Source organism: Arachis stenosperma, chromosome 9 (genome assembly GCF_014773155.1).
Source record: "Arachis stenosperma cultivar V10309 chromosome 9, arast.V10309.gnm1.PFL2, whole genome shotgun sequence".
NCBI classification, from domain to species: Eukaryota; Viridiplantae; Streptophyta; class Magnoliopsida; order Fabales; family Fabaceae; genus Arachis; species Arachis stenosperma.
The window spans coordinates 124,097,775-124,111,900 of record NC_080385.1 but is presented as its reverse complement, the minus strand read 5'-3'; the positions used below and the strand labels follow the sequence as shown (position 1 = coordinate 124,111,900).

The window sequence follows — 14,126 nt, the reverse complement described above, 5'->3', positions numbered from 1 at the left end:
GGTAGCATTCGTCGGAATTTGATAGAGTTTCTGCAGCACAAGAATCAAAGGAGAAGGCTGCGAGGAGCGACGCGCACGCGTGCCTGACGCGTGCGCGTGATCTGGAAGTTTCCATGGCGATGTGTACGCGTGATTGACGCGTACGCGTGAATTGAAGATTTGCTCAGCGACGCGTCCGCATGACCGACGCGTCCGCGTGACTTGCGAAGAAGACCAACGACGCGTACGTGTGACTGACGCGCACGCGTGATGTGCGTGGATTTTGAGTCGTATTTTGACTGAGTTTTCAGCCCAGAAAATACAGATTAGAAGCTGCAGAATGGACAATTCAGGTGGTCCCCACCCATCAGCGGAAGACTTGTTAATTAATTCGAATTTAAATTCAAATATTATTTTTAGAAAAAGATATTATTTTTAGATAATTCGATTTTTAAATTTATTAGGATTAGTTATAAATAGGAACTCTGTACATTTAGACAGGAGAGAACACATTTTTACTAGAACCCTTATTTTTCCTCTCTGAACCATGAGCAACTAATCTTTCATTGTTAAGGTTAGGAGCTCTGTCTATTTTCATGGATTGATTCGTTTGATCTTTTTAATTTAATTAATGTCTTGATTTATATTTCAATAATTGTTTTCGTTCTTTATTTTATGAATATGGGTGGAACAGAAGTATGACCCATATTTTAATTGAGTTCTTGTAAAACTTGGAAAAGCTCTTTACTTGAACAACAGCTTGAAAACATATTATACTAAATTTTTAATTGTTTGTATTTAATGGGATACGTGACATATAATCCCTTTATTTGTGGATAATTAGGATTCTTTTGGCATATAAACTAGAAATTGATCATCACCCTTTAATTGGAATTAATTGACCAAGAAATTGGCAATTAATGAATGTTAGAGGAGACTAGGAAGGTCTAAGGAATTAGGGTCTAGTCACAGTTTTCCATGAAATTAAATACTGTATGATTAAATTAATTAGTAATAAAAGTTAATCTAGAAATTAGATAACTCTGAAACCTTAACTGCTTTCTCAAATATTTTATTCCCAACTCATTGCTGCTTGCTTTCTGAAATTTTTAAAGTACTGTTTAATGCTTTTTGAATATCTCAAAACCATTTTCTGCTTGCCTAACTAATCCTATCAAACACTATTGTTGCTTGATCCATCAATCCTCGTGGGATCGACCCTTACTCACGTAAGGTATTACTTGGTATGATTCGGTGCACTTGCCGGTTAGTAGTGTGGGTTATAAATTACCGCACCAATCCTCCTTCACCCTTATCTGATGGTAACCGGATCTCAAATCATTCTTGAAAAACACTCCAGCTCCTTGCAGTTAATCCATGAAGTCATCTATCCTTGGCAGCGGGTATTTATTCTTCTCCATCACTTTATTCAACTAACGGTAATCCACACACAGTTGCATCCTTCCATCCTTCTTCTTCACCAATAAAACTGGTGCTCCCCACGGTGATACACTCAGTCAAATGAACTTCTTGGTCAGAAGCTCTTCCAACTAAACCTTTAACTCGGCCAGTTCCTTCGGAGCCATCCTATACGGTGCAATCGACACTGGTTCGGCTCCCAGCACCAATTCAATCGCAAACTCAATCTCTCTTTGAGGTGGAAATTCAGGAATATCTTCCGGAAACACCTTCAGAAAATCCCTAACCACCAAAATCTGGTCTAAGCCTTGGGTATCGCCCGAAGCATTAGCAGTTAACAAGATGTAACCCTGGCACTCTTTCCCACTACAGCGCACCACTATAGAGTTCAGGTAGTATCCCGCATTTACTACTGCTCCACTCTATCCTTCCAGCATAAATTGAATTGTCCGTTCAAAGCAATCCAACAAAACCCGATTCTTCGACAGCCAATCAAACCGCAAAATCATCTCCAACCCAACCATAGGTAAACAGATCTAATCATGCACAAAGTCTCTACCCTCAAGCTTGAAACCTGCTTGTCTAGAACCTAACCTAGTCATAACTATCTGATGTGGAGTATGTACATGCAGAACAAAAGGTAACTCTGACACTTTCAAACCTAATTCCTCAACTTTAGTAAACGAGATAAACGAATGCAAAGCTCCAGTGTCATATAATGCAACTAAGGACTTATCACCAATTAGACATATACCTCTCATCAACGGATCCACCTTGGGGGCATCCTTGGCATCCATAGCAAAGACTCGACCTTGATGTTGACTCTGGTTCGCATTCCAATTCCTCCCATGAGTGCAATCCCTCGCAATGTGGCCAGGTAACCCACAATGGAAATAACCACCAAAACCAATCTTGCATGAGTCATAAGGGTAGAAACGACCACAACGCACACAAGTCAAGTCCGGGAAATTCTTACTCTGATTTCCTCTCCCCTTAGCATACTGAAACTGATTCTGATTATTCCTTCTGAAACCCCTATGGCCTTGAGGTGCATATCCTCTCCTTTTGAGGCTTTGTCCTTTCAGATGGAAGTACTTGCTGATGAGCGGATAATTTATACGCTTTCTGGCATTGTTTTTAGGTAGTTTTTAGTAAGTTCCAGCTACTTTTAGGGATGTTTTCATTAGTTTTTATGTTAAATTCACATTTCTGGACTTTACTATGAGTTTGTGTATTTTTTTGTGATTTCAGGTAATTTCTGGCTGAAATTGAGGGACTTGAGCAAAACTCTGAAAAAGGCTGACAAAAGGACTGCTGATGCTGTTGGAATCTGACCTCCCTGCACTCAAAATGAATTTTCTGGAGCTACATAACTCCAAATGGCGCGCTCTCAACGGCGTTGGAAAGTAGACATCCAGAGCTTTCCCGCAATATATAATAGTCCATACTTTATTCGGAAATTGACGACGTAACTTGGTGTTGAACGCCAAGTACATGCTGCTGTCTGGAGTTAAACGCCAGAAAAACGTCATGATCCGGAGTTGAACGCCCAAAACACGTCATAACTCGGAGTTCAACTCCAAGAGAAGCCTCAGCTCGTGGATTGATCAAGCTCAGCCCAAGCATACACCAAGTGGGCCCCGGAAGTGGATTTATGCATCAATTACTTACTCATGTAAACCCTAGGAGCTAGTTTATTATAAATAGAACATTTAACTATTGTATTAGATGTCTTTTGACCACGTTTCATCTTTGGTCTCAGTTTTGTTTTATTCTTCATCTTAAGAGGCTATTGATCATGTTTTGGGGGCTGGCCATTCGGCCATGCCTGAACCTTTTACTTATGTATTTTCAACGGTGGAGTTTCTGCACACCATAGATTAAGGGTGTGGAGCTCTGCTGTACCTCAAGTATTAATGCAATTCTATTTTCTTTTATTCAATTCTCTCTTGCTCTTATTCCAAGATATTCATTCGTACCCAAGAACATGATGAATGTGATGATTATGTGACGCTCATCATCATTCTCACCTATGAACGCGTGTGATTGACAACCACTTCCGTTCTACATGCAACCGAGCTTGAATGTGTATCTCTTAGATTCCCCAATAGAATCTTTGTGGTATAAGCTAGATAGATGGCGGCATTCATGAGGATCCGGAAAGTCTCACCTTGTCTGTGGTATTCCGAGTAGGATCCTGGGAATCCAGAAAGTCTAACCTTGTCTGTGGTATTCCGAGTAGGATTCCGGTAATGAATGACTGTGACGTACTTCAGACTCGCAAGTGCTGGGCGTTAGTGACAGACGCAAAAGAATCAAGGGATTCTATTCCAGCAGGAGCAGGAACCAACCAGTGATTAGCCATGCTGTGACAGAGCGCGTGAGCGTAGTTTTCACTGCGAGGATGGGATGTAGCCTTCGGCCAGTGTGATGCCTTCAGACGATTAGCCATGCGAGTGACAGCGCAGAGGACCATTTTCCAGAGAGGATACAAAGTAGCCATCGTCGAACGGTGAACCCCTATACACAGCTTGCCATGGAAAGGAGTAAGAAGGATTGAGTTGAAGCAGTAGGAAAGTAGGCGTTCTTGAGCCATACAGTATCTCCATTCGCTTATCTGAAATTCCCACCAATGAATCTGCATAAGTATTCTATCCCTTTTATTATTTCTATTTTCTTATTTCTATTTTCAAAACCATAAACAAATTTAATCTGCCTAACTGAGATTTACAAGGTGACCATAGCTTGCTTCATACCAACAATCTCTGTGGGATCGACTCTTACTCGCGTAAGGTTTATTACTTGGACGACCCAGTACACTTGCTGGTTAGTTGAACGGAGTTGTGAATTCAACTGGTGCCATAATAATGATTTCATACAAATACAAGGAATATTGATCACAATTTCATCCACCAAGTTTTTGGCGCCGTTGCCGGGGATTGTTCGAGTATGGACAACTGACGGTTCATCTTGTTGCTCAGATTAGGTAATTTTCTTTTCAAAAATCTTTTTCAAAATTTTTCTTTTATTTTTCGTTTTTTTTCTCACATTATTTTCGAAAAAATTAATAAAAATACAAAAAAAAAAAATTAGAAAATCATAAAAACTAAAAATATTTTGTGTTTCTTATTTGAGGCTTGAGTCAATTTTTAAGTCTGGTGACAATTGCATGCTTTTAAAAATTTTTCTTGCATTTTTCGAAAATCCTATGCATTCATAGTGTTCTTCATGATCTTCAAGTTGTTCTTGATAAGTCCTCTTGTTTGATCTTGATGATTTCTTGTTTTGTGATTGTTTGTTATTTTTCATATGCATTTTTTGTTTGTTAGAGTCCATGCATTAAAGATTTCTAAGTTTGGTGTCGTGCATGTTTTCTTTGCATCAAAAATTTTTCAAAATTATGTTCTTGATGTTCATCATGATCTTCAAAGTGTCCTTGGTGTTCATCTTGACATTCATAGCATTCTTGCATGCATTCATTGTTTTGATCTAAAAATTTCATGCATTGAGTATTTTTGTTGTTTTTCTCTCTCATAATTAAAAATTCAAAAATAAAAAAAATATCTTTTCCTTATTTCCCTCCAAAATTTCGAAATTTTGGGATTGACTTAGTCAAAAATTTTCAAAATTAGTTGTTTCTTACAAGTCAAGTCAAAATTTCAATTTTAAAAAATCTTATCTTTTCAAAATCTTTTTCAAAAATCATATCTTTTTCATTTTTTTTCTATTTTTCGAAAATTTAAAAAAAAATTATTTTTCAAAAATCTTTTTCTTATCTTTTATATCTAATTTTCGAAAATTAGCTAACAATTAATGTGATTGGTTCAAAAACTTGAAGTTTGTTACTTTCTTGTTAAGAAAGGTTCATTCTTTAAATTCTAGAATCTTATCTTGTAGTTTCTTGTTAGTTAAGTCATTTTAAAATTAAATCTTTTTCAAAATGTCTTTTTCTTAAAACTTTTATCTTATCTTTTTATCTTATCCTTTTCAAAATTTTATATTTTTCAAAATTTGATTTCAGAATATCTTATCTAACTCCTTTTCTTCTTATCTTTTTAAAATTTAATTTCAATATCTTTTTCAATCAACTAACTAACTTTTTGTTTGTTTCTTATCTTTTTCAAAACCACCTAACTACTTCTTCCCCTCTAACTTTCGAAAATACCTCTTTCTTTTTCAAAAATTATGTTTAATTAATTAATTATTTTAAATTTTAATTTTAATTACATTTATCTCTAATTTTCGAAAATCACTAACCCCTTTTTAAAATTATTTTTGAAATTCTCCTTCTCTCTTCTTCTTTTATTTAATTATTTGTTTACTAACACTTCTCTCCACCTCTCTTCATCCATAAATCCGAATCCATCCTTCTTCATTCTTTTCCCCTTTCTTTTTCTACTAACATAAAGGAATCTCTATACTGTGACATAGAAGATTCCTCTCTCCTTTCTTGTTTTCTTCTCTCTCATATGAGCAGGAACAGGGATAAAGGCACTCTTGTTGAAATTGATCCAGAACCTGAAAGGACTTTGAAGAGAAAATTAAGAGAAGCTAAATTACAACAATCCAGAAACAACCTTTCAGAAATTTTCGAACAAGAGAAGGAGATGGCAGCCGAAAATAATAATAATGCAAGGAGAATGCTTGGTGACTTCACAAAGCCAACGTCCAAGTTTGATGGAAGAAGCATCTCCATTCCTGCCATTGGAGCCAACAACTTTGAGCTGAAACCTCAGCTAGTTGCTTTAATGCAACAAAACTGCAAGTTTTATGGACATTCATATGAAGATCCTTATTAGTTTTTAACTGAGTTCTTGCAGATCTGTGAGACTGTAAAGACGAATGGAGTTGATCCTGAAGTCTACAGACTCATGCTTTTTCCTTTTGCTGTAAGAGACAGAGCTAGAATATGGTTGGATTCACAACCCAAGGATAGCCTGGACTCATGGGATAAGCTGGTCACTGCCTTCTTGGATAAATTCTTTCCTCCTCAAAAGCTGAGCAAATTGAGAGTGGATGTTCAAACCTTCAAACAAAAAGATGGTGAATCCCTCTATGAAGCTTGGGAAAGATACAAGCAGCTGACCAAAAGATGTCCATCTGACATGTTTTCAGAATGGACCATATTAGATATATTCTATTATGGTCTCTCTGAATTTTCGAAAATGTCATTGGACCATTCTGCAGGTGGATCCATTCACCTAAAGAAAACGCCTGAAGAGGCTCAAAAACTCATTGACATGGTTGCAAACAACCAGTTCATGTACACTTCTGAGAGGAATTCCGTGAATAATGGGATACCTCAGAAGAAAGGAGTTCTTAAAATTGATGCTCTGAATGCCATATTGGCTCAGAACAAAGTGTTGACTCAACAGGTCAACATGATCTCTCAAAATCTGAATGGATGGCAACATGCATCCAACAGTACTAGAGAAGCAGCTTCTGAAGAAGCTTATGATCCTGAGAACCCTGCCATGGCAGAGGTTAATTACATGGGTGAACCTTATGGAAACACCTATAACTCATCATGGAGAAATCATCCAAATTTCTCATGGAAGGATCAACAAAAGCCTCAACAAGGCTTTAACAATGGTGGACGCAATAGGCTGAGCAACAACAAGCCATATCCATCATCTTCTCAGCAACAGACAGAGAATTCTGAACAAAACACTTCTAATTTAGCCAATCTAGTCTCTGATCTGTCAAAAGCCACTTTCAGTTTCATGAGTGAAACAAGATCCTCCATCAGAAATCTGGAGGCACAAGTGGGCCAGCTGAGTAAGAAAGTCATTGAAACTCCTCCCAGTATTCTCCCAAGCAATACAGAAGAGAATCCAAAAGGAGAGTGCAAAGCCATTGACATAGTCAATATGGCCGAATGCACAAGGGAGGAGGAGGACGAAAATCCTAGTGAGGAAGACCTCCTGGGACGCCCCTCAAGCAAGAAGGAGTTTTCTATTAAGGATCCAAAGGAATCTGAGGCTCATATAGAGACCATAGAGATTCCATTAAATCTTCTTCTGCCATTCATAAGCTCTGAAGACTATTCATCCTCTGAAGAGGATGAAGATATGACTGGAGAGCAAGTTGCTCAATATTTAGGAGCTATCATGAAGCTGAATACCAAGTTATTTGGTAATGAGACTTGGGAAAGTGAATCTCCCTTGCTCATTAATGAGCTGGATACTTGGATTCAGAAAATTCTACCTCAAAAGAAACAAGATCCTGGCAAATTCTTAATACCTTGTACCATAGGCACCATGATCTTTGAAAAAGCTCTGTGTGATCTGGGGTCAGGGATAAATCTTATGCCACTCACTGTAATGGAGAAGTTGGGGATCATTGAGGTACAACCTGCCTTGTTCTCATTACAACTGGCAGACAAGTCATTGAGACAAGCCTATGGAATAGTAGAGGACGTGTTAGTAAAGGTTGAAGGCCTTTACATCCCTGCTGATTTCATAATCTTAGCCACTAGGAAGGAAGAGGATGATTGCATCATCCTTGGAAGACCTTTCCTAGCCACAGCAGGAGCTGTGATAGATGTCAACAGAGGTGAATTAGTCCTTCAATTGAATGGAGACTACCTTGTGTTTAAGGCACATGGCCATCCCTCTGTGATAGAGGAGAGTAAGCATGAAGAGCTTCTCTCAGTTCAGAGTCAAGAAGAGCCCACACAGTCAAACTCTAAGTTTGGTGTTGTGAGGCCACAACCAAACTCTAAGTTTGGTGTTAAGACCCCATATCCAAACTCTAAGTTTGGTGTTGGCAACTATACAACATTGACCTGATCACCTTGTGGCTCCATGAGAGCCACTGTCAAGCTATTGACATTAAAGAAGCGCTTATTGGGAGGCAACCCAATTTTATTTATCTAATTTTATTTTATTCTATTTTATTGTTATTTTGTGTTTTATTAGGTACATGATCATGAGGAGTCACGAAAAAATCATAAAAATTAAAAACAGAATCAAAAACAGCAGAAGAAAAAATTTTACACCCTGGAAGACGCACAGGCTGGCGTTCAACGCCAGTAAGATGCATCTGGCTGGCGTTCAACGCCTGAACAGAGCATCATTCTGGCGCTGAACACCAGAAACAAGCAACATTCTGGCGCTGAACGCCAGGAATGTGCCTAGAAAGGAAAAACTGGCGCTGAACGCCAGTAACAAGCATGAAACTGGCGTTCAACGCCAGAAACATGCTTTACATGGGCGTTGAACGCCCAGAATGTGCACCAATGGGCGTTTAAACACCAGAATGATGCACGAAGGCATTTTACATGCCTGTTTGGTGCAGGGATGGAATTTCTTGACACCTCAGGACCTGTGGACCCCACAGGATCACCTCAGGATCTGTGGACCCCACAGGATCCCCACCTACCTCGGCCTCTCTCACTCCATTCATGGTCATCCCTTCTGTTTTTTCATTCACCACCTACATCTATCCACTCTTCCCCATACACCCCACCTACCTTTACAATTCAACTTCTCTTTCCCACCCACTCCCACCCATATAGCCGAATCCATCTCCCCTCACTCACCTCCATTTTCTTCTTCTTCTTCTTCTTCTCTTCTTTCTTCTCTTGCTCGAGGGCGAGCAATATTTTATGTTTGGTGTGGTAAAAGCATAGCTTTTTTGCTTTTCCATTACCATTAATGGCACCTAAGGCCAGAGAAACCTCAAAGGGAAGACAAAAGCTTCCACCTCTGAGTCTTGGGAGATGGAAAGACTCATATAAAGCCGTCATAGCTCAGTGGTAGAACATGTGGCTGCAAATCAAGAGATCCCTGAGATACCTCAGGGGATAAATTGTCCTCCACACAAATATTGGAAGCAACTAAGGGTAGAAACACCAAAATTACTAGGAATCATTCAACAGAAGCAAGGAAGAGACATAGAGGAGCTCAAAGAGCACCATTGGACCTTCAAGAAGGCGCCACCCTCACTCAGGTGGATTCATTCCTTGTTCTTATTTCTTTCTGCTTTTCGGTTTTTATGTTGTGTTTATCTATGTTTTGTGTCTCTACTTCATGATCATTAGTATGTAACCATGCCTTAAAGCTATGAATAAAATCCATTAATCCTTCACCTCTCTTAAATGAAAAATGTTTTAATTCAAAAGAACAAGAAGTACATGGATTTCGAATTTATCCTTGAATTTAATTTAATTATATTGATGTGGTGACAATACTTTTTGTTTTCTGAATGAATGCTTGAACAGTGCATATGTCTTTTGATCTTGTTGTTTATGAATGTTAAAACTGTTGGCTCTTGAAAGAATGATGAACAAAGAGAAATGTTATTGATGATCTGAAAAATCATGAAATTGATTCTTGAAGCAAGAAAAAGCAGTGAAAAAAAATAAAAGAAGGAGCAGTAGAAAAAGCCAATAGCCCTTAAAACCAAAAGGCAAGGGTAAAAAGGATCCAAGGCTTTGAGCATCAATGGATAGGAGGGCCCAAGGAAGTAAAATCCAGGCCTAAGCGGCTAAACCAAGCTGTCCCTAACCATGTGCTTGTGTCATGAAGGTCCAAGTGAAAAGCTTGCGACTGAGTGGTTAAAGTCGTGATCCAAAGCAAAAAGAGTGTGCTTAAGAGCTCTGGACACCACTAATTGGGGACTCTAGCAAAGCTGAGTCACAATCTGAAAAGGTTCACCCAATTATGTGTCTGTGGCATTTATGTATCCGGTGGTAATACTGGAAAACAAAGTGCTTAGGGCCACGGCCAAGACTCATAAGTAGCTGTGTTCAAGAATCAACATGCTTAAACTAGGAAAGTCAATAACACTATCCGAAATTCTAAGTTCCTAGAGAAGCCAATCATTCAGAACTTCAAAGGAAAAAGTGAGATGCCAAAACTGTTCAGAAGCAAAAAGCTACAAGTCCCGCTCATCTAATTATAATTAATATTCATTGATATTCTGAAATTTATAGTATATTCTCTTCTTTTTATCCTATTTGATTTACAGTTGCTTGGGGACAAGGAACAATTTAAGTTTGGTGTTGTGATGAGCGGATAATTTATACGCTTTTTGGAATTGTTTTTAGGTAGTTTTTAGTAAGTTCCAGCTACTTTTAGGGATGTTTTCATTAGTTTTTATGTTAAATTCACATTTCTGGACTTTACTATGAGTTTGTGTGTTTTTCTGTGATTTTAGGTAATTTCTGGCTGAAATTGAGGGACTTGAGCAAAACTCTGAAAAAGGCTGACAAAAGGACTGCTGATGCTGTTGGAATCTGACCTCTCTGCACTCAAAATGAATTTTCTTGAGCTACAGAACTCCAAATGGCGCGCTCTCAACGGCGTTGGAAAGTAGACATCCAGAGCTTTTCCGCAATATATAATAGTCCATACTTTATTCGGCAATTGACGACGTAACTTGGCGTTGAACGCCAAGTACATGCTGCTGTCTAGAGTTAAACGCCAGAAAAACGTCATGATCCGGAGTTGAACGCCCAAAACACGTCATAACTCGGAGTTCAACTCCAAGAGAAGCCTCAGCTCGTGGATTGATCAAGCTCAGCCCAAGCATACACCAAGTGGGCCCCGGAAGTGGATTTATGCATCAATTACTTACTCATGTAAACCCTAGGAGCTAGTTTATTATAAATAGAACATTTAACTATTGTATTAGATGTCTTTTGACCACGTTTCATCTTTGTCTCAGTTTTGTTTTATTCTTCATCTTAAGAGGCTATTGATCATGTTTTGGGGGCTGGCCATTTGGCCATGCCTGAACCTTTTACTTATGTATTTTCAACGGTGGAGTTTCTGCACACCATAGATTAAGGGTGTGGAGCTCTGCTGTACCTCAAGTATTAATGCAATTCTATTTTCTTTTATTCAATTCTCTCTTGCTCTTATTCTAAGATATTCATTCATACCCAAGAACATGATGAATGTGATGATTATGTGACGCTCATCATCATTCTCACCTATGAACGCGCGTGATTGACAACCACTTCCATTCTACATGCAACCGAGCTTGAATGTGTATCTCTTAGATTCCCCAACAGAATCTTCGTGGTATAAGCTAGATAGATGGCGGCATTCATGAGGATTCGGAAAGTCTCACCTTGTCTGTGGTATTCCGAGTAGGATCCTGGGAATCCAGAAAGTCTAACCTTGTCTGTGGTATTCCGAGTAGGATTCCGGTAATGAATGACTGTGACGTACTTCAGACTCGCAAGTGCTGGGCGTTAGTGACAGACGCAAAAGAATCAAGGGATTCTATTCCAGCAGGAGTGGGAACCAACCAGTGATTAGCCGTGCTGTGACAGAGCGCGTGAGCGTAGTTTTCACTGCGAGGATGGGATGTAGCCTTCGGCCAGTGTGATGCCTCCAGACGATTAGCCATGCGAGTGACAGCGCAGAGGACCATTTTCCAGAGAGGATACAAAGTAGCTATCGTCGAACGGTGAACCCCTATACACAGCTTGCCATGGAAAGGAGTAAGAAGGATTGAGTTGAAGCAGTAGGAAAGTAGGCGTTCTTGAGCCATACAGTATCTCCATTCGCTTATCTGAAATTCCCACCAATGAATCTGCATAAGTATTCTATCCCTTTTATTATTTCTATTTTCTTATTTCTATTTTCGAAACCATAAACAAATTTAATCTGCCTAACTGAGATTTACAAGGTGACCATAGCTTGCTTCATACCAACAATCTCTGTGGGATCGACCCTTACTCGCGTAAGGTTTATTACTTGGACGACCCAGTACACTTGCTGGTTAGTTGAACGGAGTTGTGAATTCAACTGGTGCCATAATAATGATTTCATACAAATACAAGGAATATGGATCACAATTTCGTCCACCACTTGCCATGCCCACGACTAGAGCTCCCTCTATGAGTGTCCTTGGATACCGCCACGGTCTTGGCATACTCCTCCACTACCCTTGCTTTGTTTACCAAGTCAGAGAAGACACGAATCTCCATAGGAGCCACAACAGTCATAATGCTATTTTTCAAACCGCGCTGGTACTTAATACACCTCCAGCTCTCGAAGGTCTCCAGGTCACCTTGACACACCCGAGAAAACTTACAAAGCTCTTCGAACTTGTTGGTGTACTCAGCCACAGGTATAGAACCTTGCCTCAGCTGCATTAGCTCCATCTCTTTCGCTTTCCTTGCAGACTCAGGGAAGTACTTCTTGTAAAAGGCCGTTCGGACACACATCCCACAGAACTTCAACGTTCTGTAGCTGTAGCAAGCGACACTTCACTTGCCACCACGGCTGGGCCTCTCCCGCAAGCTGATAAGTGGCAAACTCCACATACTGATTGTATGGAACATGCTGCGCCTGTAAGGCACGCTCCATGGCTTAGAACCAGTGGTCCACATCAGTAGGATTAGTTGATCCTCGGAATGTTGGCAGATGAACCTTGAGGAAGGTTGCCACGGTCATCAGAATACCTCCCATGTTATCTCCGTCTCCTTCAGCGTTAGCATGAGCATTTCCCTCGCCGTTCACATTTTCGTTGTCATTTTCGTTCCCGTTTCAATTCTCGGCCGGTTGTCCTAGCCTCTGCATAGCCTGCAAAGTAGCAGCAGCATTCGCCTCCATAGTGTTGGCCAGATTCGCCATTGCCGCCATGAATTTGGCATGGTTGTCCGCCGGTTGCTCGTTCCTACTCTCACGTGAACGTGCTCGACCTCGTCCGCGAGTAGCCATGTAGGATTTCTGTCTACACCAAACAATCGATATCAAGGTGATCTGTCTCAATATCAAAAGTCTAGTGCTTCAATTTATCCTAAGTAGGCACTCACAAACAAGCATGCTATGCATATATAAAACAGATAACCTAATAGCATCAAAGAAAAGACACACAGAGTATGCAATGAAGCACAATCGGTCTATCCCTCTGGCTCACGAGGATGAACCGCTCTGATACCACTAAATGTAACACCCTAATTAGCCTAAGCCTTACCTCGCGTCATAACGCAAAGGTTAATCAAAGGTTACGATAGTTCTAAGCTTATTTATTTATTATATAGAAGGAATTAATATTATCTAGAAGCCCGATGAAGAATATAGCTCAAAAATAGGATTTGAAAAGCGCAAAATGTACTAGCGATGATTCTAACTTAAGGCACAAGAAACAGGTATTGAATAACAAAACATCATAGTATAATAGTATAATATCATAAAACGCTAGCCACGATTCGCAGAGTTTAAGCCGACTAGCCATATACAGACCATGTATGGAACCAGACAGTAAAAACAGCTTATACAAATTTTGTTCTCTCAAATACACGCCACTAGGCGAAACAAAGTACAAAAGTGAGAGACATATTCAAAATACATCAAAGACTCAAAGAAGTATATGGATCCTCCACTTCTGTCACCAACCAGACAACTCACCGAGGTGGGTTGCGACCTGCATCTGAAAAACACAACAAAATATGGTATGAGAACCAGAGGTTCTCAGTATGGCAACAGTGCCAAGTGATGTAGGATATAAGACCCTGGGATGCCAAAGGCAATCCTAGACTCTATATCCATCACAAGAATTCACGCTTAAAGCATACTAAACCAAAACATCATAATATGTAAATCCTTAACACAACTTAACCATAGTATCGTAACAGGACAATCTATCTTAGGAAATTTTTACTCTATTCAAACACCACTGTCCCACAGCCTTCACCACTCGATCCTCCATGCGATCCCATCGCCACCGCCTTCAGAACCTCCTCAACCCCAGTAAAGCACAAGTAT

The 14,126-nt window shown here is 39.7% G+C and overlaps 1 protein-coding gene and 1 non-coding gene across 2 annotated transcripts; both read right to left on the bottom strand.

Moving 5' to 3' along the window:
• Positions 1-1,529: 1,529 nt before the first annotated feature.
• On the bottom strand, positions 1,530-12,520 carry LOC130949901 (uncharacterized). Its single transcript, XM_057878503.1, has 3 exons — positions 12,229-12,520; positions 1,993-2,476; positions 1,530-1,764 (listed from the first exon to the last, which is right to left on the bottom strand). The coding sequence occupies exons 1-3, from the start codon at positions 12,518-12,520 to the stop codon at positions 1,530-1,532; spliced, it is 1,011 nt and encodes a 336-aa protein (XP_057734486.1).
• On the bottom strand, positions 6,402-6,505 carry LOC130953483 (small nucleolar RNA R71). Its single transcript, XR_009075653.1, has one exon. It is a non-coding gene; the product is annotated as a small nucleolar RNA R71 (small nucleolar RNA).
• Positions 12,521-14,126: the final 1,606 nt, after the last annotated feature.